The sequence below is a fragment of the Pezoporus wallicus genome, unplaced genomic scaffold, assembly GCF_028554395.1.
Source record: "Pezoporus wallicus isolate ANWC-B61680 ecotype Strahan unplaced genomic scaffold, APGP_CSIRO_Pwel_v1 contig_6789, whole genome shotgun sequence".
NCBI lineage: Eukaryota > Metazoa > Chordata > Aves > Psittaciformes > Psittacidae > Pezoporus > Pezoporus wallicus.
Genome location: NW_026637361.1, coordinates 428,045 through 452,457, shown reverse-complemented (window position 1 = coordinate 452,457; position 24,413 = coordinate 428,045). Strand labels below are relative to the sequence as shown.

Here is a 24,413-nt window from a genome sequence, read left to right as displayed (position 1 = left end):
AACCATTTGGCCTCCAGAGCATATGCTAACAAAACATTACCTAATTAGTTCAGCCCTTTGCAGAACAAAGTATCAACAAAATAGCAAAATGAATAATAATTTACCTTTCAAGATTGGTATGTGCTCTCTGCCTCCCATTTACTTGTGATTTTTCATCATCTTTCTTTGCTGGAATTATTATGGGATCCAAGCCAAATAGTTCTTGAAGTTGTCCATAAAGCTCAGAACGGTTGTACACATGAAATTCAAAGTCATTCACCATAATATACAGTCGTGTTTCTGCCTTTGGATCTAAATAAATAGTGGAAAAAGATCTAATTCTATTCCAACATTCCCTTACAATATTTACAGTTTTTCAAATATGCACATCTTGCAAAAATAATTACAATGAACAGTTGCTGAAGTATCTATTAAAAAGCAGTAAAACCTCGACAACATAATTACATCATTCCAAACTTGTCAAATAAGACAGTTACATACAAGATATAAAACCTGAAAGGCATGTCACCATTAGGTCACAATCCAAAAATAAATCCAGGCAGGAGCTGCATAAAATGGTACATTAGGTTTATTTAATCTCACATATGAAAACAAACAAAAATATCTCTGATGCAAAGCACAGAAGCCTGGGTGCCAACTTCTGTTTTTTAGCACACATATCAGTGCTAAACCAATTAAATATCAAAATCCAAATAGCTTTCTTTTTTTTTTTTTTTCTTTCTCTGTGGTACAGCAGGCCTGAACCAGAAAGAAGATTTCTCTTACACAGAAACAGAAAACACGAATATACGTAACTAACAAGAAGCATATTCGTTTTCAACTAATTTAAAATTTTAACTATAGCATCAGCTTGACTCTCTGATACTTAAAAACTAGTTCAAAATCTGCTAACTGCATACAGAGCTGTTTGTGACATACTTTTACATACTTTTGCCTTAGATAGTATGACCTAATTATGTAGTTAATGTGAGGAAAAAGCTCACACAATTTCTCCCTAATTACCCAGTTGAAAGAGTGCCCGTTACACATTCACTCCAGAGACCTGAGCTGTTTTAAAACCTGATCTGATCTTTCTTAGTCAAACAGCCTTTAGGAAGCTGCAGCATCAATGGTTACTGCAGCAGTCCCCAGTCTGTAACTCAGGGGGACAAACTGAAGGCAACATATCCCACAGACAACAGAAATTAAAAAGTCGAACACTGACGCTCTTCTGGTCAGGGTCAGGAGAAGTAACACAGCTGCCCCCAGAGTTATGCATCTGTACAACGCTGTCCCAACATCAGCAACTCACCTTTTACCCCTCACACCTAAATTAGCAGATATTTACTATACATTGACTTTTCTTATAATGATATGGAAGTCTCCAGAAAACAATGGCATCACAGTTTTCTTGAACAAGAGACAGAGAAAAGTTAATGAGCCAGTTCCGGTTCCTTCCTATTTTCATAAAAGCACTATCAAATCTGTTTGTTGGTAATATTACCTTGCATCAGTAAGATACAGGCAAAAGATGACATGGACAAAGACTGGGATACACAATTGTTCACCTGGGAGATCTCAGCATCATCAAGAGCACAAATAAATGTAATTTTTCAGTTCCTGGAGGCAGGTATTAGACTTCATTGACCAAATGAAATCATATGTAGTAATTCATTTATTTAAAGGGGATTTAAAGAGGCAACTATCTCTTTTTCCTAGTAACAAAAGTAAGATTTGACCTCCACACAATTTGGTTGCCTTAAGCCACTTTTGGAAAAAAGATACAAGCACATCTGGATGACATACAGTTAAGTGATTCAAAGAAGCACACATACAGGTTATGTAAATGTAACTACCAGACTGATAGCAGAATACTAGTTTTATCAACAGTTGTAGCAAGATGACTAATATAGCCAAGGTTCTGACATTTGCTGTCTACCGAGCTTAATCAAAATTTATTTACTGCTTTTTCAGTTGGTTCTCAAAACAGTGTTTCCCCTTTGAAAAAGCACCTCACAAAACAAACAACGGGGTTTTACAGTGTCAAAATTGCTTATCTGCTGTGGCACTTAAACCATGCCATCAGGTTGTGCCCTATTCACAACATAATACTCCAACTTTTGTTCCTAAACCACTTTCGTTTTCTCAAATATGTATAAAACCTACTCTCAAGTTCCAGTATGGTTTAACTTAACACTCAAATCAGGAAGACAGCCCACATACTTGACATTTTCGATGAAGTTCTTTCAACATTGGTATGACATGCCTAGCACAAACAGAGCGCCTATTACAAACGTAGTGCCGTGATGAAAAACAGATTGCACTTCCTAGGGCAAACTAAGGAATTTTTAAAAACCCATAGCAAGAAATGCAACTTCACTACATGTTACCAATAATCATTATCCAAACTTTCTGTGGTTCAAACCTTCTTTTCTGCAAGGAACTTCAATTAAGTGTTTATGAGAAGCATCCTTAAATTATATGGCAATTCTAGTCTTAAAACAACATTTACTTCAAATTCTAATGGGCAGGTAGACAAAGCATAAAAATTGATAGGTTAGTTTTATACTCGGAAGATTGGTAACTAAAAAATTCTCATAGCTTTGGAACAAATGTGAAAAGAAAAAGGAAAAAAAACAAAACAACCAACCAACCAACCAAAAAAAAAACCAAACAAACAAACCCAACAATCCCAAACCAGAATGCAAAGCATTTTCACACTTCCTTTTTCTGACAAAAAGGTCTAACTGTCGTGCTTCCTAGCATCCATTACTGTAATCTACCCTTTGATCATAAATATACATTGATTACCAGAAGTTCAATAGGAAGAGTATACCATAAAGCATTTTGCAAATCACATACACCAGAGCGAAGGAAACTGTTCTCCAAGTTTGGCTCAGAGATTGAGGATTTTATTTTTCCCTAAAGGTTAAAAATGAAAGCATCTCTGCTAAATAATCAAAATGTAAAGTGAGCAAAGCTAGTTTTCCTAGGAAAATGAGTAATTATTTAAGACAGTATTTTATTCACATTAATCTGTTGTCAGACCTATACACTTCTGACCTCCTTGGTTACTTGTATTATCCACATGGATGTCCACGAATTATGCTGTCTTAAATGTCAGCAGAAAAAGTTAAAGCCTTAAACTACTGCCAAGCAAAAATACAACCATAAAAGACAGAGAGAGCTGTCTTTATTGCATTAAGTTCAATTCACTTTTCATGCTGGGAGACACTAGAGAAATACGTTCTAACTACCAGATGAAGAAAATTCTATGAAAACCTATTAGACAATAACTTGTGGTTGGAAAAATCTAATTAACTAAGCCAGATTCCACTTTTTGAATTAGTCTTCTTATGGTATAAAGAATGTGAATTGTGTCCTATCACATCAGAGGCTTAGTAATGCCATTTCTGGACCTCCTTGAATTCTCAGTGGAGCTGCAATGCTTCAAAAGCAAAGAGAGGCAGGACCTAAGACTTATTCAACCAGATTTTGATCCTATAAACAACTAAGCACACATAACTAGGCTACTTGTGTTTTCCACAGCTATAATTAATCTATTGTATCGTGTTAATTTTCCTTCTTCATCCAGAGACTGTAAGAAAAATAAATGAATTTTTCACACTTCCCCACTTCTATAACCACAGATGTCATCAAGACACAATGTTATCAAATACATACAATGTTAACAAATACATACAAGAACATCCCCTACTTCTGCTAAAATACCCACACAGCACAAGACAAACTTGAAAACTAAAATCACTTCCAGAAAGTATGAAGTCTCTTATTTACCATAGATATAAATTCAATACAGAATCAATTACGCTTAAATTACAGCTAATGAAGGCTACTATTAAGGTTAATGGTTTGCCTTAAGAAGGGTCTAAGTCCCTCAAGGTATCCAACATTTATTTCATTGTTTTATTCCTGTGTACTAACACAGATTAACTAGTTAAAAAAAACATACCTTCCGATGATTTAATGTACTTCAGGTACACATCAACAAATCAATTACATGCATGAGACTGTGCAAAGGAAGTATTTTTCCATAAACCACCCATAAACTTAAACTTTGAAACCTTTTCAGGAAACCTACCATGCTGTTTCTGCTTAGGGTTGTACATCTTCCACCAGCGAAATATGATAAACCCATCTTGAATTCTAACAACAAATTATATAAAAGCAAAGTTAAGAGAGTAATCATCCAAAATTCTACATGCAGCTGCACGACATCTTGCCTTATGCAGTGGAGAGATCTGCAGTTGCAGTAGTACACAAGCAATATTAAAGCATGAAGCATTACAGCATAAATTATAATATTATACAGCTACTGCATTAGCTGAATTTTATATAAATCCCATATCCTTTGTCTTCTCAAGGCTTTCCTTATTCAGCAGTAAGAACCAAAATTACAAACTATTCTTTAGTGTGTGGTTGATGAAACAAATTATTCTGAATTCCAGTAAATAAATTATAAGTCCGGGGCCAAAATGAATCTGCCAGACTTAAGAGCAGAGGCATGGTAGAGTGAAAGACATTAATGATAAAACAGTTCTCCTTTGAACTTGAAAGTGTTTTCTTTTACAAATACTAAGGACAACTAGAATCTTATCCAGTACTCACCTCCAACTGGTAACCCTCAAACAGCAAATGAGCTAAAAAGTATCTAAGAATGTCTAAAACCTGCCATTTTAAAAGTTGGTTTATTTTTAAGATTTATAAATATATTCATTGCTCATTTGTAAGACAGTATTTAGACATGCATTATTCAGACATACGGAATTACTATATTTGCTATCGCTTTTTAGAAGAGTGACTCCCTTGGAAATCTGTACCTGATAGACATGTCTTCTGTGATGAAATAGATTTCGCGAACCATTACTTTTCCAGACAGCACAGAGAACGAAAAGGAACCTAGCATGAAAAGAAATGTTTACCAGACATTAGCTTGAAGTTGTTAATGCTTTATTTTCTGAACAGGAAGAATATAGTATTCAATTATGTAAAAGGGGTTTATTTAGGTATCTTGAGTTTTCCCTTTGAAACCACAAGATTTTCAGGGGAGAAGGAAAGTCAGAGATTCAGAACATACAAATCAAAAAGCACAGAGCTCTAAAAGGTGCTGGTTTGGCACCACCCAAGAGTACAACCAACCCCCTGAAACACACTAGTCACACAGGAACCTTCAGGCGACTTGGGAGCTTGTGAAAACAGCTAGGAAAGCTATTTTGAACATTTATGCCATCAAGTCATTGTATGCAAGACCATAATTAGAGAAATGAAGATTCCTGACAAAATAATTTTTCATATTTTAAATGGCTATAAAATTTTCAGTCCAATTATTATGATAAATTGTGTTGGCAGCAGAATCAATAAGCATGAAAAGACCAGCAGGTAATGTAATAGCCTGTATTTTTCCTAATGCTTTTGACTTCACCCACAGAAAGTTAAGCAAACCATGATTTAAATAACAAAACAAAACAAAACAAGAAAAAAACCAAACCACTGATCAACTGAAGCCAAACTGTAAATCCTGGAATTTAATTAATGTTATGCTCTTCTTCCTGATTAAGATTATAAAGAATACCATACATTTGGCCAGCTATGTCCAACAGTCTTTACCCAATAACAATTTCACCGAGAAATTTTCATAAAAGCCTATAGATCAGCTGTAGCATTCAATAACTATTTCAGTTATACTGCTGTTCAAAAAGCTGGATTTTAAGATGATTTGGACTACAGTTCTCAAATTCCTGAGACATAAGCAAATTATTGCATGGGTCTCTTTGGCAGACAAGTGTGAGATTTTGGGGGTTTAAGTGTTCACTACAATTATAATCAACATTTGCAGAAAAAGTCGTTATTCAGGGAAGCAGACAAAGGAAGGCATGGAAGAATAAATGAAAGAAAATTAAAAGTATGAGCCAAGTAAGGTTGCAGGATACAGCCTTTTGGGACCCAGCATCGGATATTTCTGTAATGTGGGTGAGTGCCCAAGTGATTTGTACTGACCTGTTTTATTAAAAAATGTTTTACAATATTAAAAAAAAAAAAAAAAGTTAATGGATTTCGATGCAAATGCTCTAGCCAGTATAAATTCTACACAGTCCCAGTATGGATTTAACATGATCGGTTGTTCCAAGAGTTTATTTAGAAAGCAAGGACACTGCCATAACATGGAGTCAAGGCTTAAGACTCTACTGTTCCCCTCTGAGCCTACTCCAGTGATTGCCACCCACTTCAGATGCCATATAATAGGCCACAAAGGTGTGGGGAAGTGCGAAGTTGCACCTCTTAACATTAAATTATGAGCCAAATTCAAAAGTGGACCAAGCAGGTTGCACGGAGGACTGAGGTCAATCTCCTTTCAGGTCCTGACCATTACAATTACAGGGCTTTTAAAAGGGTGTAGTGGAAAACCTACAGATTTTAAGTACACAAAGTACACAGACTAAACAGAAAAAAAGTAAATTCAAAATTACAAAAACCTTTCAAGGGAACTTTAACATAAAATAATAAGAGACTTCAATGAAAAAAGGGGTGTTTTTCTACCTACACCAAGAATCCTGCAATAAAGCACGATATTGAACTTTTTTTCTTCTTAAATAAATGGTGATCATTTTCAAACTACTATAACAATGGAATACTTTCATTATACTTTGAGTTTTTAGCAAATTGAAGTATACCAACCCTAACTATTCTATGATTCTATCAAAAGCATCAGATAAACAGCGGCATTACAGCAATTATAACTTACCAATATGGATGTAGCCATGTTTATATAATCTGTTAAGAACCAATGTTAAAATGAGTCCAATGTTCCGGGAATTGTAGTAAGTTAGGTAGATAATCCAACCACAAGACAATATTGTCGCTGTTGAAAGATTAAAATTAATTAAAATAGTTTTTTAAGTATGCTGACCTAGATAAAAGCCTTACCTATTAGGACTATAAAGCACAGCACTGTTCTTCCTAATCTCCAAAAAATTTTAAACTGATGGGAAGTTTTAACGGGTGTTTTCAGAGAGACGGTGTGAGAAGTGTGTGAAAAGATGGGGGAGAAAAAGAATGAAAAATGGGAAGCTCTTACATTCCCCAATATATAAACAAAAAAAAACCCTGTCCTCTGGAGGACCTGCAAAAGGCACCACATATTGCATTACATCCCTTACCATCCAAGTAGTTAAATTGCATAGATGGAATCATAACATGCGTTATCCCACATGGTCATTTATTTCAAAACGCCCCAAAACACCACAAAAGTGATACTACATTCCTTTTTCACACCATGAACTGTAACTTAAGTTTCTAGTCTTTCATATCTTAGCACAGGAAACATTATCACATCTGAAACCATTTCCTAAGTCACTGTATCCTGAGAAAAATCCCCCTGCTAATCCCCAAGCTAATTAGCTAATTTTTACTTAAGTTGATTAAGAGCTAGTAACCTATTTCTAACTACAAGGGTTCTCAAAGCTTCCAGAAGGACAAACCCAAAAGGAAAAAGACTGCCAGGGAACAGACTAGTTCTAAGTCATTTCACTGATAATTACCATTCTGTTTCATCCACAGCAGAACAGGGAAGAAAGCAAATTTTTTTTTTTTTTTTTATTTGAGGTATCTCTACTCATTATACTAACTGAACTTTGTAAGAGAAGTTTCTCATTTATGTATACACTTAATACTGAAAAACACAGATTTATTGTGCCTTTTATGAGAAACTTGAAGTACAGAAAGATATGTGGGTATGACACCTTCATCTGCACAGAGTTCAGGTTATTCAAAAGCACACAAAAAATCCAAACCCAACCTGTCCTTATACTGGTCTTTAGGATTTTTTTTTTCCTCCAGTGGGATGCACCACTGCTTTGTAACAAGTCCTGTGCTTTGATAAAAGATGAGAAGATAGAACAGAAAGATTTGCAGTACTTTGTCTTTTCCTTACAGGAAAATGGATCGAGGGTGGCCAGAATTCAAGTAGCTCAAACACGTTTGGCATGTAAAACAAATCAAATCTGTGTGGGTGATTACACAGGGCATAGAGGGTTAAAGCTACACCCCTGAAAACGAGCTGCTCCTGGCATTCAGTGAAGGCATACTCCAAGGACAGTGTTTACCTCCCCTCACTTTCAGATGAGTAAGCCGCTTACTGCTGGTCCTCTCCCTGGTAGGGAGAAAGGTGGAATGACTCAAAGCATCTCATTCCAGCAATAAAACTTCATTTGCAATTAAAGTTCAACTTCAACACTTAACTTCTAGACACTTAAAGCCAAGAGGGCACCTTCTTGGTAATATATACTGAGAAAAATCAGCAACCTCATGCAGTTTCCAGACACTACAGTCCTAATCCACTGCCCTTACTACTAGTCTCAGCTCTGCCACTAATTGTAACCTTTTATATTCAATTACCGAATTCAATCTCCACTATTAATGACAGATCCCATAAACTCTATTCATCTCATTATTATATTCTTGATTTTAAAAGCCTCTTCACTGAAACTATATTTTGGAAAATACATTTGAAAGTTTTACTGTACTGATTTTTAGAACTTATTCTAGAATTGAGCATCAGGTCTTTGCAGAGCATGTTCATTTCTAGAATTCACCACCTCTTTTACTGCAATTGATAACTGATTCAGGAGAAGAAACTACCAACATCTTTTTTGTTCTCTTATAACAGGATGCCATGAAGATGACAGCTAAGGAGGAATGGCTGCCTGAAACTGGGACAGTTAATAAATATGCCTTTAATATGAGTCTTACCTCCCAAATGTTGCAGCACAATTAGTACTGGAAACAGTTCTGCACTTTTTCCTTTCCAAATTACTTAAATAGTATTACCATACTTCACTCAACAGCTGTATGACAGAACTCCTTTTTCAGTATTCTGTTGTATTAGATACTGCTATGCCAGCATTTAAAGAAACACATTTAAAAGTACACATACACACGAAAAAAAAAACATTTAACCAAAACATAATAGCTTGTCCTTACCTACTAACAGCCATACAACATTGGAGTCGTGTTCTGTTAGGAAGTCTTCCAACTGCGTGATACTTGGGACAAAACTATCATTTTTCCTTTGATCCATTGCTAAACTGTTTTTGCACCTGCACCTGTAGAACTAAAGAAAACCAAAATCAAAATGAGTAACAAGTACAGTACAGTTTGGAGAATACTGAGTATGTACCATGTTAAAAAATTTCTAATGATCTGTTTCAGTTTAATCATAGAATAGTTAGGGTTGGAAGGGACCTTAAGATCATCTAGTTTCACCCCCCCCTGCCATGGGCAGGGACACTTCACACTAAACCATGCCACACAAGGCTCTATCCAGATGGAGCATTCACAACTTCCCTGGGCAATCCAGTCCAGTGCCTCACCACCCATACAGTAAAGAATTTCCTCCTTATATCCAATCTAAACTTCCACTGTTCAAGTTTTAACCCGTTACCCCTTGTCCTATCACTACAGTTCCTAGTGAAGAGTTCCTCTCCAGCATCCCTATAGGCGCCCTTCAGGCTCCACACAGCCTTCTCTTCTCCAGGCTGAACAGCCCCAACTTTCTCAGCCTGTCTTCATACGGGAGTAGCTCCAGTCCCCTGATCATCCTCGTGGCCCTCCTCTGGACTTGTTCCAACAGTTCCATGTCCTTTTTATGTTGAGGACACCAGAACTGCACATAATACTCCAAGTGAGGTCTCACAAGAGCAGAGTAGAGGGGCAGGATCACCGCTGGTCACACTCCTTTTGATGCAGCCCAGGATACGGCTAGCTTTCTGGGCTGCAAGCGCACACTGCCAGCTCATGTTCATTTTTTCATCAACCAACACCCCCAAGTCCTTCTCCACAGGGCTGCTGTGAATCTCTTCTTTGCCCAACCTGTAGCTGTGCCTGGGATTGCTCCCACCCAGATGCAGGACCTTGCACTTGTCATGGTTAAATTTCATGAGGTTGGCATCAGCCCACCTCACAAGCATGTCAAGGTCCCTCTGGATGGCATTCCTTCCCTCCAGCATATCAACCGAACCACACAGCTTGGTGTCATCGGCAAACTTGCTGAGGGCGCACTCAATCCCACTGTCCATGCCAGCAACGAAGATGTTGAACAAGACTGGTCCCAATACCGATCCCTGAGGGACACCGCTCATTACTGGTCTCCAACTGGACATTGAGCTATTGACCACAACTCTGTGTGCGGCCATCCAGCCAGTTCTTTATCCACCGAGTGGTCCATCCATCAAATTGATGTCTCTTCACTTTAGAGACAAGGATGTCGTGTGGGACAGTGTCGAACGCTTTGCACAAGTCCAGGTAGATGACATCAACTGCTCTACCCCATCTGTCAGTTCCATAGCCCCATCATAGAAGGCCACCAAATTGGTCAGGCAGGATTTCCCCTTAGTGAAGCCATGCTGGCTGTCACCAAGCACCTTGTTGTTTTTCATGTGCCTTAGCATGCCTTCCAGGAGAATCTGCTCCAAGATTTTGCCAGGCACAGAGGTGAGACTGACTGGTCTGTAGTTCCTTGGATCACCCATTTTCCCCTTCTTGAAAATGCGGGTTATATTTCCCTTTTTCCAGTCGTCTGGAACTTCACCTGACTGCCATGATTTTTCAAATATGATGGCCAGTGGCTTAGCAACTTCATTTACCAGCTCCTTCAGGACCCGTGGATGGATTTCATCAGGTCCTATGGACTTGTGTACATTCAGTTTCTTAAGATGGTCTCAAACCAAATCCTCTCCTACAGTGGGCCTAGGGTCTTCATTCTCAAAAATATGAATTTACTTGGTTTAATTCCTTCAATAACATCTTTGTGATTCTCAGCTACCCTTTCTTCTATTCTAGAGCTCCAGAAACACTTCCACTCACCTCTGCTGAAACAGAGTTTCCAGGCACATGCCTCCGTAAACCAGATTATAGATCAACAGAATGCTGGAATCTGCTCTCTAAATTCAGTACCCTGAATGCCCTGTGCAGCATGTAACAGCAAACAAATTTATAGAACTGTTTTATCGTAGCAGCAAGCTAGGGAGTAGCTCAACTCAGTAACATCTGCACTTACACAGCAGTCTTTTACTTGCATTAGTCTCATTTGAAGTCCTCTCCCTTGGACCTAATCTGTCAAGCCTTCTCACAGGAAGATAAGCATTAAGTCTGCTCTTTCTTTTTCTTGCTGTCCCTCACCCTAACCTCCTTTTTTTAACCCCTTCAAGCTCCAGGCTGCCTCCCTTCCTGACAGTATTTTACCCTCAAAAAAAAAAAGTAAACTTCATTTCCTTTTTTTTATGAAGTCTCCAGTGCTCTCCATCAAGAGCTCGACAACATAGAACAAATTAATGTTGGTAATACCTTAGGTTTTGAGTAGTATAACATCTTTGGAATTGTCAGAATTCAGAAGTGTTAGCAATTAACCTACCAATTTACCCCTGTAATATCCATACTACCTCTCACTATTATAACTTGAGAAGAAAATATGGAAGAAAAAGTTGACCAAAAAGACACATTTAATGCACTTTTTTCTCACCCCTACATTTCAATAAATCTGTATTTACAGAAATGTAGGGGGAGCACATTGAGCTAAGAGCCTATGTTTTGAACTAAAATACAAGTACAGTCCCAAGAACAAATGCTAACAATTTGTTCATCACCTGTTCTGCAAGAAGGAATAGGATGGGGAGGAATAAAGATGAAACTAATAAACAGAAACGACCCCAGACATCGCTTCTAGTACTGATGATAAAGAATCTACTAAGTGAGCTCCCGTACAAAGAAGAATAATAGGCATCACACACACCCCCTTTAAAAAAGAAGCCCTTGTTTTAGAAGGGGCATTACAATGGCAAATTAAATCACATAATGGCACTAGGATGCACTTTAAGACATTCACAGTATATTAAAAAAACAAACAAACAAAACACTTATCAACTTGCATTATGAAGCAGATTGATGCCTCTGCAGACAGCATCTAAGCTCCTTTAATGCATGAATGACAAGGCAATGCAGAAACCAAAACTGACACTTTCAGCATAAAGAAAGAAAGAACTTTCTTACCAAGAGACAACAGGGTCACTACTTTGTGATCAAGACCACTGTGGAAGTGCTGTCAGCTAGTGAGGACTGCCTAGCACCTTGCTGAACACCACCACTACTTAACCCCTCAAGAAAGCAACCTGCACCTTTTTCCCTAAGAAATTATCACCAAATGTTAAGTGATACTGAGACACTACATAAAATATCATTATGCTTTAAACAGGACTGTGACAAGACAACTCAGAGACTGCAAGTCATGGGATCCACATACTTGGTTACATTAGGACAGTGCTCATCATTTTTTGCCATCACTATCCATAACCACAAACTGAACATCCTTGGAAATTTTCTGGAATACATTCACTATTTGCATGCAATCAAACTCAGGAATCCCTGCCAATTATCATGTGTCAATACATCATTTTGGACTCCACAGCTGATGTTTTACTACCCTGCCCCACTGATTATTTTTTTTAGTTATGGTACTCTTCACCCTTTATCAAGTCACCTGAGGAAAAGGATGATGGCAATTGAAGTGTAACCACCCAGAAACAGGCAGAAACAACACACGCACTAGATGTGGGCTCTCGGCACATGTCTCAGAGGAAGCGGGTGTTTAATCCACCTAGATTATGAAGTGATTTTGGCTATATAAAGCAGTATTATAGAAAAGGGATGCATGAGAGACTGTCTATAATGCTCTTGTGTGTTTATATGGCATGGAGGATGGAGGCAGGATCTGGATCATCAGTACTATTAAAAGGAAAAGATATCTTCTCAGGATTGATATTAGCTACTTTCAATAATCAGCATTTCCTCCTGTTGACAGACTGCACCTATCAGCCTTCACCTTCCATGCCCTATAATCTTGTTCCCAAAGACTTAAAACGGTAGATACCTTCCAGCGGCTTGCACTCATCCACTCTCTGTTACATTTTATTCCTGTGGGCAAAATTACTTTCCAGTCAGGCAAAACATTAACTGTTGCACTCTCCAGGAACACTGACCCCTAGCTTGGGGAACCTGTAATTTACAATCAAACTGCTACTGTATCCTTCTGAGTAACAGTATACTTTCCAGGCTTAAGGGACTCCTCTTGGAAATACACGACCTAAATCGATGGGAAATAGAGTCTTGCCAACTGTCGAGGTTTAAACCCAGCCAGTAACTCAGAACCACGCAGCGGCTCAGTCACTCCCTTGCTTCCTTCTCCCCCTTCTCCCAGAGGGATGGGGAGGAGAATTGAAAGAATGTAACTCCCACGGGTTGAGATAAGAACAGCTCAGTAACTGCGGTATAATACAAAACCACTACTGCTACCACCAATAACAACGACAAGGGGAAAGAATACAATTGCTCACCCCTCACCAACCAATACCCAGCGTGACCCAAGCAGCAGTCTAGCTCTTCTGGGTAACTCCCCCCCAGTTTATATACTGGGCATGACATGCTGTGGTATGGAATACCCGTTTGGCTAGTTTGGGTCAGGGTCCTGTATCTGCTTCTTCTCAGCTTCCCCTCCTCCCTGGCAGAGCATGAGACTAAGAAATTCCTTGATCAAAGTAAACATTACTTAGCAGCAACTAAAAGCACTGGTGTTATCAGTGTTGTTCCCAGGCTAAAAGTCAAAACCACAGCACTGCACCAGCTACTAAGAAGGAGAAAAATGACTGCTACTGCTGAACCCAGGACACCAACCCTGCTAGTACAAAAACAGCATCGAAGAGGAAGAGAAACCCAGAACTTGATGTTTATGTCTCTGTGCTTATTTATAGCATTTTCTCAAGGTCTGTACCGTTTTGTGATGATGAATCCAATTAATATGATAGAATATATTCTAAAGCCATGTCAAGTATTTTGGTTTGTTTGCCTTCCCCCTACATTTTATTTTTTTTTAAGCACATCTTTACTATTCAGTATGTCACTTGTGACTCTCATTTACCACATACCATGTTAATACATGCAAAACTATTAGCTATCTCCTGGGAAGAACACAGAAAATGAGGATGAACTGTGGCACTGAAGTGACAGAATCACAATACTGTATTTATCTTCACAGCAGTCCTTTAAGGCATTATGTAGTCTTCTTTCTGCCAATGAGATAATCAGAAGCCAAATCCTTTATTTATGATGCCCAATTGAAATAGTTGGGGCCTGGTTTTCAGGTTGTGCAAGTTTAGAGCATTTTGTGTTTTCAAAGCAGACAGCAGACTGGCTTGAAGATGTGAGAGTTTGATATTGGTGTAGATTTGCTCCTCTTAGTCAGAAAGGCCTTCACACTCAACAGACTTTTAGAAAAATGAATTTAATTGCTTGTGTCACACATGAATCCAGCTTTCTCAATGCCAAAAAAGAAATACAAGGGAGGTTACAATCCTAGTGATGCATTTCATTTACAGTCTGCTTCAAACTCAACACAAATATTCTAACCCTAAAAAGCCAAACATTCAAAAGCAGCTGCTTCAAATCTTTATAAACACATTACAATCACATCAAATAGGTAAACTAGGTTTAACCTCACACTGACAAATTAACACCTTAACACAGAACGAACCTCTGCTTGAACAAAGCCATTAAAAATTTACAAAGAGCATGCATATATAGAAGAGTTGACAGGAAAAAAGAAAAACACAAGCCTGGTCACCAGAGTCCAGTTCCTTGGCAGTGACAGCCGCAGCCTAGGGAGAAACAACCCAGGTCTGTCCTGTACCTATAGCTGAGAATAAAGGCAACAGAAAATTTATTCGGTCCCCAGGAGAATCAGGGTAATGTGAGTCTCGAGATGCATAAGAAAAGGAAAAATAAACACGTTTCTTCTTCTGACATCCTTTGTAACACTCTCTTCCTATCACATCTTGTGGAAACATCTGAATAAAACTGGTATCCAAAGGTGGGAAGAAACCTAGCATTTCACGTTACTGAGAAGAATCACTTTTATACAGTTATGGATGTTACTAATCCCCTTAGTAGTAGTAGAATTCATGGGGAGATTAAACCAGGAGTTTAAATTTGTCAGACATATTCCTCAGATCTTTAGCACTTACCAAATACACAGTAATTAATGTTATTAGTGGTTAATTACCGTTATGAGGATATTCAACTCCTAACTTCAACAGCAATCACAAGACAGCAGAGTCTCGATTACACCTACCAGGACACACTAAACAACTGGAAATAAATCCCCCTAGTCTACAATAAATGAGTATAGGTAATATGCCTGGATGCTTCACATCTCCACTGAGGGAGCCGTACCCTCAGCGGCTGCTTAGAAAAAAAGGAAAGAAATGGCATTTCTGCATCCTACTCATTCCATTACTTTTTTTTTCAAAGAGTCTCCAGCAGCAGCTGCTACGAAATCAGAGCTTTAGATAATTAAATGATATTAGAAAGGAGTCTCACAGATGTAAACATGACTCAACCGAATTTTCAGCATCCAGGCACCCATTATGCATGTTTTGCAAAACCAAAAGCTGCCAACATTGCTGTCTTTCGCAAAACACTCAAGCTCTGTCCAAAGACTTCAAACCCATCCCAGCACAGCTTTGGAAGCTCAGCTACTTTTTAATCAACAAGCAAGGGAATGAAGAAAGTAAAAAAGGAAAGTTGTTCTCAAAAAGCACATGTACACAAATAATAAGCTAAGTGGTAGAGACCTGCACAGCAATTCTTGTAGCAGTTCTTTTTCTAATGAAAGAACTAAGATTCAGGCCTGTTCTCTTCCCCCTCTGCTAGTGTTGGAAGTAACAACAGCAGTACATTTTAAACAGAGTAAACTACTGTTTTAATTATACTAATAAAATCTTGGTATAACCTCCAGTGGAAACAGCTGAACTAAACATATCACAGAAGAATCACACCTTGTTAAACCAGTGCATGGAAAGCCTTAGTTAAACATCATCTGCACTACAGTAGCTTATGTTAGTAAATAATATGTTTACTTTAATTAAATCAAAACTAAAGTGTATTTAAAGGAAGCGTAAGATAAAAGGCAAAAATGATTTTACAGTAGCCTGCCTGATAAGATTTTACCTAATAGAGGGGAAAAAAAGAAAACAAACAAAAAAAAAAAATCAAAAAACCACAAAACCCCAGAGAACCATCTCAAATAAATATATATATATATAACACCCTTCTGAGAGCAGTGAGAAAAAAACAGAATAAAAATCTAGTACCTACTGATTCAGTGTTCAAAACAGCAGAAAGGATATTTTGTTTGTTTGCTTATTTATAGTATAACAGGACATGAGTTTTAATACAGAAGAAATCTAAGACAAGCTCCTGCTATGGCAGCCAATATACAGTACTTTTTGCATCATTCTCAATTGCTAGCCTGGGAATACCTAACTGAACTTAGGATGGCTTTTTCGTTTCTGTTTTGGGTTTGTTTTTTGGTTGGGTTTGTTATGGGGAGGAGGGAGAGGTTGTGGTGGGTTTTTTTAATAAAAATGTGCGGTTTAACCTTGCCTCCCAGACTTGTTCAGGGGAGAAGGCCGTTTCGCTGCTCACATTGCCACTTTTTGATGCTGCAGAAGAAAAAAAGAACAACCCTTCCGCCAAGGGAAAAAAAAAAACAAAACAAAAAAACAAAACCACCATCACCCCACAAAAAAAAAAAACACACAACGGAAGATAAAAGCTCATAACAGTAGAAATAAATTAGAGCTTTACTTATGCACACTCCTCCATTTATATTAAAAAAAAAATTACATTTTTGACCCCCCCCCTCCATTTTTGTAATCTGAACTATTCTATTAATTTGAGTCTTCTACACCTTACATACTTCCTCTCAACTTTTCTGACACATCATAACCTCCACAATTCGAGGAAAGGGGAAAATATGCCATAAATCAAACTAAAAAAGTATTGTGGCTGGATATACCATCACCCTTAACTGAACTACATGTAGATCTTCATTAGCATCTGTCTCAGCCTGCAGTCAACACAAAGATTTTGGCATAGCAACAAGTGCTAAAAGAAGTTATATAAAATAAGAAATTCTTAGGAGAAGGCAGTATATCTCAACACCACTACAAACACCCTATAACTCTGCTAACGAAAAGCAGTAAAGTCTTGCCTGTTTCTCACAGGATAAAATTATGCAAAACGACAATTACCAAAGAGCAGCTGATGCACATTTCACATGCCAAGGTTTTCTAACAGCATAGCCAAAAGGGGAGACTTAATTCAGCATGCCACACATAAGGAGAGCTCTCCCTGGAGAAGTCCCGGATGTGCAACTAGAGACGATTCACCATGAGCAAAATCTACTCGTGCATTAACCTGTTCACAAGCAGGTTAACTGTGCAAATTCCAGGCATGATTGTAAGTAAACATCCCTGAACATCCACTGAGCGCCAACTGCCTAATCTGACCTTAAACACTGTTTTATCACCAATTGTTTCAATAGCCTTCTAACATACTTCCACAAACAAGAGGAGTACTCCCTCCTACACTCCAGTTTTGATTCTCAGTTACTAAAATTTCAGGCCACATTGCACTTTGCAATGAGCACATGAAAATTGGAAAAAACCCTGTACCACCACTACAAATAAAAGCTAGAAAAGTAACTAAATTACACAACAGAAGCAACATAACAACAACTGTGGTCTTCTTAACATTAAACCTGATAAAATTATACGTTGCATTAAGCTACCAACTCTGGCAGTTTTCACAGTTTGGTGAGTGTGGAGGCGTGTCTTAAAATGTGAAACAAATGCAGACACAGATCATGACTGGGATACTGGCTGTACACTAATAAACTTTGTAACACACCTCCACCTTATCAACATGCTACAGCATGTTATACTAATACATTACATCAGATTTTTTATTGACAATGCGAAGTGTAAGCAGATTATCATTTCAGCTTTACCCACATCAAGAAGCAGGTTAAATCTGTGTTAAATCAGCGTGTGGCTGCGTTAAACCCTCCAGGGACGGCAGCCGCCGGCAGAGATCGGCTGCCACCGGCCAGGGAAAGGGAGAGCGAAACTTTCCTTAAGGGCTAAACAAAACTGGAAGCACCTGAACTCCCCTTCTCTGGCTTTACATGCTTTGTGCACGTCTTTAACCTATTTTATAGTCAAAGTGGCAAAAAAATCGGACCCCCTAGGCCCGGAGGGACTTCCCTTCGCACCGCCTTCACGGAGGGCGGACGGGACGGCGGAGGAAGCGGGGCACGGCGGCCCCAGTGACACAACACCCGGCTGGGCGGACCAGGCTGCACTGGAAGGCGGGCTCCAGCTGCATACCACCAGGTACGCTGGAGGCGCAGCGCAGCCCACGGGACCCTCGGAGGCCCCAACGCGCTGCGACTCCCCCCGGGGTGGCTAACTCCTCTCAGAGGTGCCACGCGCAAGGGCGGCCGGGCGGCTTTTCCCTCATGAATAAGGCGGCGCGGCCTGACAGGCCCGGGAACAGCGGCGGGGCCGACCCCTCCGCACCAGCCCCCGTCCCGCCCACAGCGGCCCCACACGGCGCCCAGCCTGGTGGGAACAGAAAGACGGTCCCGCCCCGCCCGCTGCTGGCAACCCCCACCCGCGCCCCCGCACTTACGCCATCGCCGTCCGCGGCGGCTTCGCTACGAACCCGGAAGCGGCGGCAGCGGCCGACGGGGTCCTCCCGCACCTCACGGCGAACGCCGGACCGCCCCACCCACAGCGCCGCCGGGCCGCAGCGCCGCCGGAGCCAACCGCGAGGCGCCGCCGGCCCGCGGGGCCAATGGGAAGGGTTGTGGCTCCTCGAAGGGGCGGGAAGAAGCGGGACGCGCCGTCAATAGCAAGAGGCGGTGCCGGGTGTGTATGCGCCCAGCGAGGGCGGGGGGGGGGGGGGGCCGGGCCGGGCTGGGCCGGGCCGGGCCGAGCCGAGCCGAGCCGAGCCGAGCCGAGCCGAGCCGAGCCGAGTCGAGTCTCGTCTCGTTTCTCCCGCCCCTTCCCGGCGGGCGGGGGCGTGCACCACGCATGTGCAGGTAGTGGCACAGCTGGCGGGGCCTGGCTGCAAGTTGTGCGCGGCGGTCTCGGTGTGGTGGGTTGGGCCGACGGTACCTGCACCGCAGCCCCGAAATTCAGTCTTTTTGATGGGCCCCGCAACAGACGCCGTCGTCCGTGATGGACAACCATGTCTGAAGCGACCTGTACGGAGAAGCACTGTCGGCCCTCCCTGCCTCATCTAGCTCCATCCGGCCTCCTGTCACCCAGCCTGGGCTGTACAGCTCAAGGACTGCGTGCCTGTCAATCCACAGCGCTTTCGCTTTTCCTCACAGCGGGATACTTTCTTAACTGGTAGGCACTTAAGTGCTTTGTTTACCAGGGTACTGGGTAATTTCGCGTTCTGGCTGTTTCCTTTTCCATCCGTTTTTCATTCCCTCCAAAGCAGATGAACACATCTCATCCCCAGAAGACAGGCTGATACAAAGATAATTGTCAGACAGCTTTGAACACGTGTGTGGCTATGACTTGACTGTCAGATGTAAAGGAACATGATGATCACATAGATTTCTTTAAAATCACCCAGGCATGCATCCTACGGACTTCGGCAGCGCATCAGAGGAAACCAAAACATAGCTGGGTGTGGGTGCATGTGTGTATCTCTTCCCATGAGGTGCTGTCACGACCAGTGCTGAGACCTGTGTTCCTTCAATGCTCCGAGGCCTCTGGAGGCTGCAGCATGCTGGGTCTCCCAGGGCTCAGCTAGTAGCAGGGCGAGGGGTACCCAGCATTGGACACCTGGATTAGAAGGCTGCAAACTAAACCCTTTGGAGGGGAAACACAGAACCCCTAAGCCAGGATCCTGCTGTCAGTGGCCTGACGGACCTCTCTATGGGCTGTGCAGACTCACTTGAGCCAAAGAGAAACTGAGCCCAGCTGAGCAGAGAGCTTGTGGCTGCTCTCTATGAGCCTCAAATTCTCGCTTCTTGCCCCACGTTGGCTCAAGTAGACCACACAGTTTTCCCTGAAGAGCCAACTTTCAGACAAATCAGTAGACCATGAGCATGATCCTGTCCTCCACATCAGGGCACGGATGCCCCTGAGCACCTGGCAAGAGCTCTAAGCCTGGTGCAGAAAGGCACCAGCGGATTTATCCCTCAAGCAGCATCATGATCTGCAGCACTGCAAACAGGGGCAAACCATCACACCAGATGCACCCCAGCTCCCTGAGCAGCATGCCTGGCCAGTGCTGCGCTCAGAACAGCTTCAAGCATCCTCCACCCAGCAGATGAGCTACCATCAAAGCAAGTGTTATCTAACAAGGTTTATCCTTTGTGGTTTTTTATTACATTCTCATCATACTAAGCATAGTAAGAAAAATATTGTTTAAATACTTCTGGTTTTCATATTAAAGCCCCTCCTTCCACTTCATTCCCTGCTGTTGCTGGAGCCATGTACTCCAGCAATGCTTTGACCTGCTGCACCAAGGGGATGAATGCTCAGGACCTCAGGAGGCTCTTCCAAATGTTTTTATCCCCATGGTGCCTGAAGGCTTTATTGAGGACCATACAGCTAAGTCACATGAAGAAATTTTACCTCAAAACTAGCCCTAGAGCTTGGGAAATGTGGGCCTTTAAGAGATGGAAAGGAAAGCTTCAATGCTGTTACAGTCCTGGCTAGAAAATTGAGTTAATGCAAGGAAAAATATTTTCCCCTCTATGACTTCAAACCTGTTTGTTTCATAAAGGGCACTAATATTTACCTTCTCTGTAACAGAAATACGCACTTTCTTCTCAAGAAAATATTTTCCTGTTAGAAAAGGCCAAACTAGATTTATTTTTAAACTCTATCAATTACAGGGCAGAATGTGTCCCAGAGCAACCAAAATAAAGCAGAGGGAGAAATGGTTTCTGTTCTTAGTGTAATGCCATAATTTGAAGCTACCAGGGTTGAAATAGAAAAGCCAGGGTATTTGAAATTCTGGATCTTATCACAGTTCCAGGAGTGGGGAGGAAATGCAGAGGTCTACTTGTGCAACAGACAAAATCAAAAAACAGAAGTTATCCCTTGCAGGTTTTTTAAATAAAGGCCACCTTAATTCCAACATGCTGCTGCGTTTATATGAAAAATTAGTACACATATTTGTAGCGCACAATCTAACAGCATTCTTCACTTCCTCTTAGGACAGCAAGCAGCATTGCAGTTTTAATGTCTTAGTCCTTTTCTCTGCTAACATAGCAATGATAAGAACTATTTCCAGAACTGATAACAAAGAGTAATTTTCGCAAACAGCAGCAACAGCTTTATATGATTTTTAGATTTGTATACATTTTGTTGTTTTGCCATCATGATCTGGCTCAATCTAAACTAATTCAGTCTTCTCAGGCTCTCACGAGGGCATAGGACCTCTTACATGAACAACCGCAGCAGGTCACTGCCAATAGCCGGGAGCCGTGGAAAGCCTTGGGTACTGGCTTTGCTTTTCTGAGGTAGGCACTTAGATATCGGTGCGTTGCATGGGTGTGATGGGGAACAGAGCTGGCGGCTGCCGTATCTTAGCACTAACATGAGGTTTGTGGATTCTTACAGCACCCCTGCCTGACTGCCTGCTGCTTTCTTAAAGATTGCGTTTTTTGGGATGTTTCTTAGTGTTGCTAATTTCCATCACCAGTTTCATTCCTTCCATTGCCTCCTGTGACCTTCTGGGGAAGTGTCCAGAACTTAGCTCCTGATGTTTCCTCCCTGCTTGCTTTTCCTTTCTTTCTCTCTCTTCAAAGTTTTCCCTTCATTTTATTCCCCATACATAATGATGCTGGGTTGCTTCTTTCACCATTTCCTTCTGTAAACTGATGCCAGACAACAAAATACATCTGACATTTGAAATTTATTTGTAGAAATTACTTTTAAAAGGGTACAGAAATAATCACAGCTTCAAGATAGGATAAAATAGATTAATATAATGACTGTCATATTAGATTCACATTTCAGGGAAGGGGAGTTAAGTCGGGGGTTCTTCTGTACATCCTCTAACATTTGCTTTTTGGGGTGAAAGTGGCAGCTTCTGATGGCGTTATGTAGATACATACCAGCACAAACAGCCCCAGCTTGAAAGTTGTCCCTGGGGTATAATTTTTCAAGCTTGCACAATTTTTCTCATGGTCTAAAAAACAGAGAATAGTTCATCCTTAATTCTTTGCAGCATCTGATATTACATCTTTATCAGCATGGGAATTGAAAATATATTTTATAAACGTTGCCTCATCATATAACTTCCAAGTTAAGGAAAATTATAACCCTACTCTCTATGCTGTATCTTATTTTACATCAGGTGGCATTCCCATTTGCCTCAGCATGTTTATTTTCATGGCTAAATATCCAAGACTTTCTTTGCAAGGAAAGAGGAGTAGTTAAGCGCCATCTTTTAATTATTTATACTTTTTCTGTTTTGCAGTGGAAGATGCTTCTCCAAACATTGTTCTAAAAGCACCTGAGTCTTCTAATTCATATGCTTTATCTTTGGTTGATGCTACCCAAGGGTCAAAGTCAAGCCAATGTTGAGGCTCCCAGAATTTATTTATACGGGACCAGAAGGTGCTGGCTACATGACACTATTTAAAAGAAGCAAAAATGTGACTGGGACCATTCATACTCATTTCTCAGACTTGCACTATTTGCCTTGTTAAGGCACCTGGGTACTCCTGGCATTTCCGAGGGGAATGGAGCAGTCACTGCTGATATTACCTGGATACTCACAGGCATGACCCCTCTGAGAATCAGGCTTGGTCACACCAGTGCTCCTCCTTCAGTAATGTGGCAGAAAGCCTCCCTCACCAACAGTTGCTTCTTCTTGCAATTAAGCCAGCAACTTCTTACTGAACTGCCATATGCAGTCACATAAATAACAAGGATCTATCTTGTTTCTTTGTCAGCCTGCAATATCCTTTTGCAGTGATCTGGGAACCCATCCCCAGGCAGAGTGTGAGCGGGCAGGAACCCAGCCCCAGACACAACCACAGAGCCTTGAGCCTTTCCTTCCTCCTGCTGCCTCTGTCCTCACCCGGTCTGTCATCTCTGTGCTCCATCTGCATCCCCCCAGAGCAACCAGATTCCTGTGAGATCCAGATCCTCACCAGCAGCCCGAGTAAGCAGAATCAGGCATTCACCGTCATGGAGTTAGAAGCTGATTCACCAGCATCAGTTACTTTATGAAACAATTAATTTAATCAGGATACCATAAGGAGCTCCTTTATAGACTTTCTCAAATTGGAAAGTCCTTGTTGGGCAATGCTCTTGCAGGGAGCTCTCTAACAATATCATCGGATAATTGTTTTCCTGGTGCTGTGTTTGGTGTCACAGGAGGCTGCAGAATGCAGGCACCAAAATCTCACAGCTGAGTCTGGGCTCGGGCTCTGGCTCTGGTGGACCAAGAGCAGCATGGTAATCAGCTCAGTATTTAAAATTCCCTCCCTCTCCCAGCTCTGAAAAAATGATTGCAAATAAATAGGAAAAAAAGCATGTTACTACTGCTCTCTATATTATGAAACTAAATTCTATCTTCAACTGTGCTTTAGTGAGTACTTTGAAGATGCTGGAACTGTATGTAAACGGAAGTACATGTTGGTTTACACTTTCTCTAAATAACATCAGTGTTTACTGTAAGAGTTAATTCTAGATTACGTAAAAAAAAACTGAGCTTAGACTTAAATAAATACAATACTCCTTATGCAAAATATTGGCAACACTGCGAAAAGTTGCTAACATGAGTCAGTGGGTCAGACACATCCATGGCCTTTAGCTTTGGTTCTTTTCATCTGAGGATAAAATCACAGACACTCAGTTGAGAAAATAAATAATAATTATTCATATTAAGTATATAATTTGCTGGAGCTGGAAGTCACTTGTTATCAATTACAGTACTAATTTATTCCATACTTGACCTTTCAGTACTCAGTGTCTTTTTTTCTTCCAAAACATACTTATTCAAGGAGCTTCACTGAAGGTTGTCAGTCTTTCAATGGAAGTTGTCCATCTCATGGTGTACCCAAAGGTTCCTCCTGAGCTGGAGGAAATCCTCCTTGCTCTAAGAGTAGTTTATTGGTGCCTGGATCTATGTGCCCACATATTATGTGAATACAGAGAAAATGTAGAAGGATCGAGCTGTTCTTCATTACATCCCTGAATAAAGTCTAAAGGAATATATAATTTACCATAAATAAGGACTGTGCTGTCATATTCCTCTAAACTAAACAATACAATTTTCCCTTTGATCAGCAGTTAGAATGATGTGAGAATTACTAATAAAACGTGTTAGTGTTTATTTTAGTTTCTTCAGACAATCATTTTTATAAACCTTTTCCTTCCGATGTGATTAATCAGTCTGATTGTAAATGTGGTTTAGACCTAGCCGGTAACTCAGCACCACTCACCCCTCGCCTTTCCCCCTCTGGGTGGGATGGGGAGGAGAAT

At 40.7% G+C, this 24,413-nt stretch overlaps 1 protein-coding gene across 15 annotated transcripts in view; it reads right to left on the bottom strand.

Moving 5' to 3' along the window:
- Positions 1 to 18,717, bottom strand: part of BLTP1 (bridge-like lipid transfer protein family member 1) — a 117,474-nt gene extending 98,757 nt beyond the window's left edge. For 8 of the 15 annotated variants that reach the window (XM_057405124.1, XM_057405129.1, XM_057405128.1 and 5 more), the window contains exons 1-6: positions 18,577 to 18,716; positions 8,980 to 9,109; positions 6,743 to 6,859; positions 4,821 to 4,899; positions 4,082 to 4,146; positions 105 to 291 (exon numbers count right to left, since the gene is read on the bottom strand). In XM_057405124.1, the coding sequence (XP_057261107.1) occupies positions 105 to 291; positions 4,082 to 4,146; positions 4,821 to 4,899; positions 6,743 to 6,859; positions 8,980 to 9,076 (545 nt within the window). In that variant the 5' untranslated portion in view covers positions 9,077 to 9,109; positions 18,577 to 18,716. Of the gene's footprint in view, positions 1 to 104; positions 292 to 4,081; positions 4,147 to 4,820; positions 4,900 to 6,742; positions 6,860 to 8,979; positions 9,110 to 17,897; positions 18,072 to 18,576 lie in introns of those variants that run through there. The other 7 variants (XM_057405120.1, XM_057405126.1, XM_057405130.1 and 4 more) reach the window with 2 other exon arrangements.
- Between the last annotated feature and the right edge of the window lie 5,696 nt (positions 18,718 to 24,413).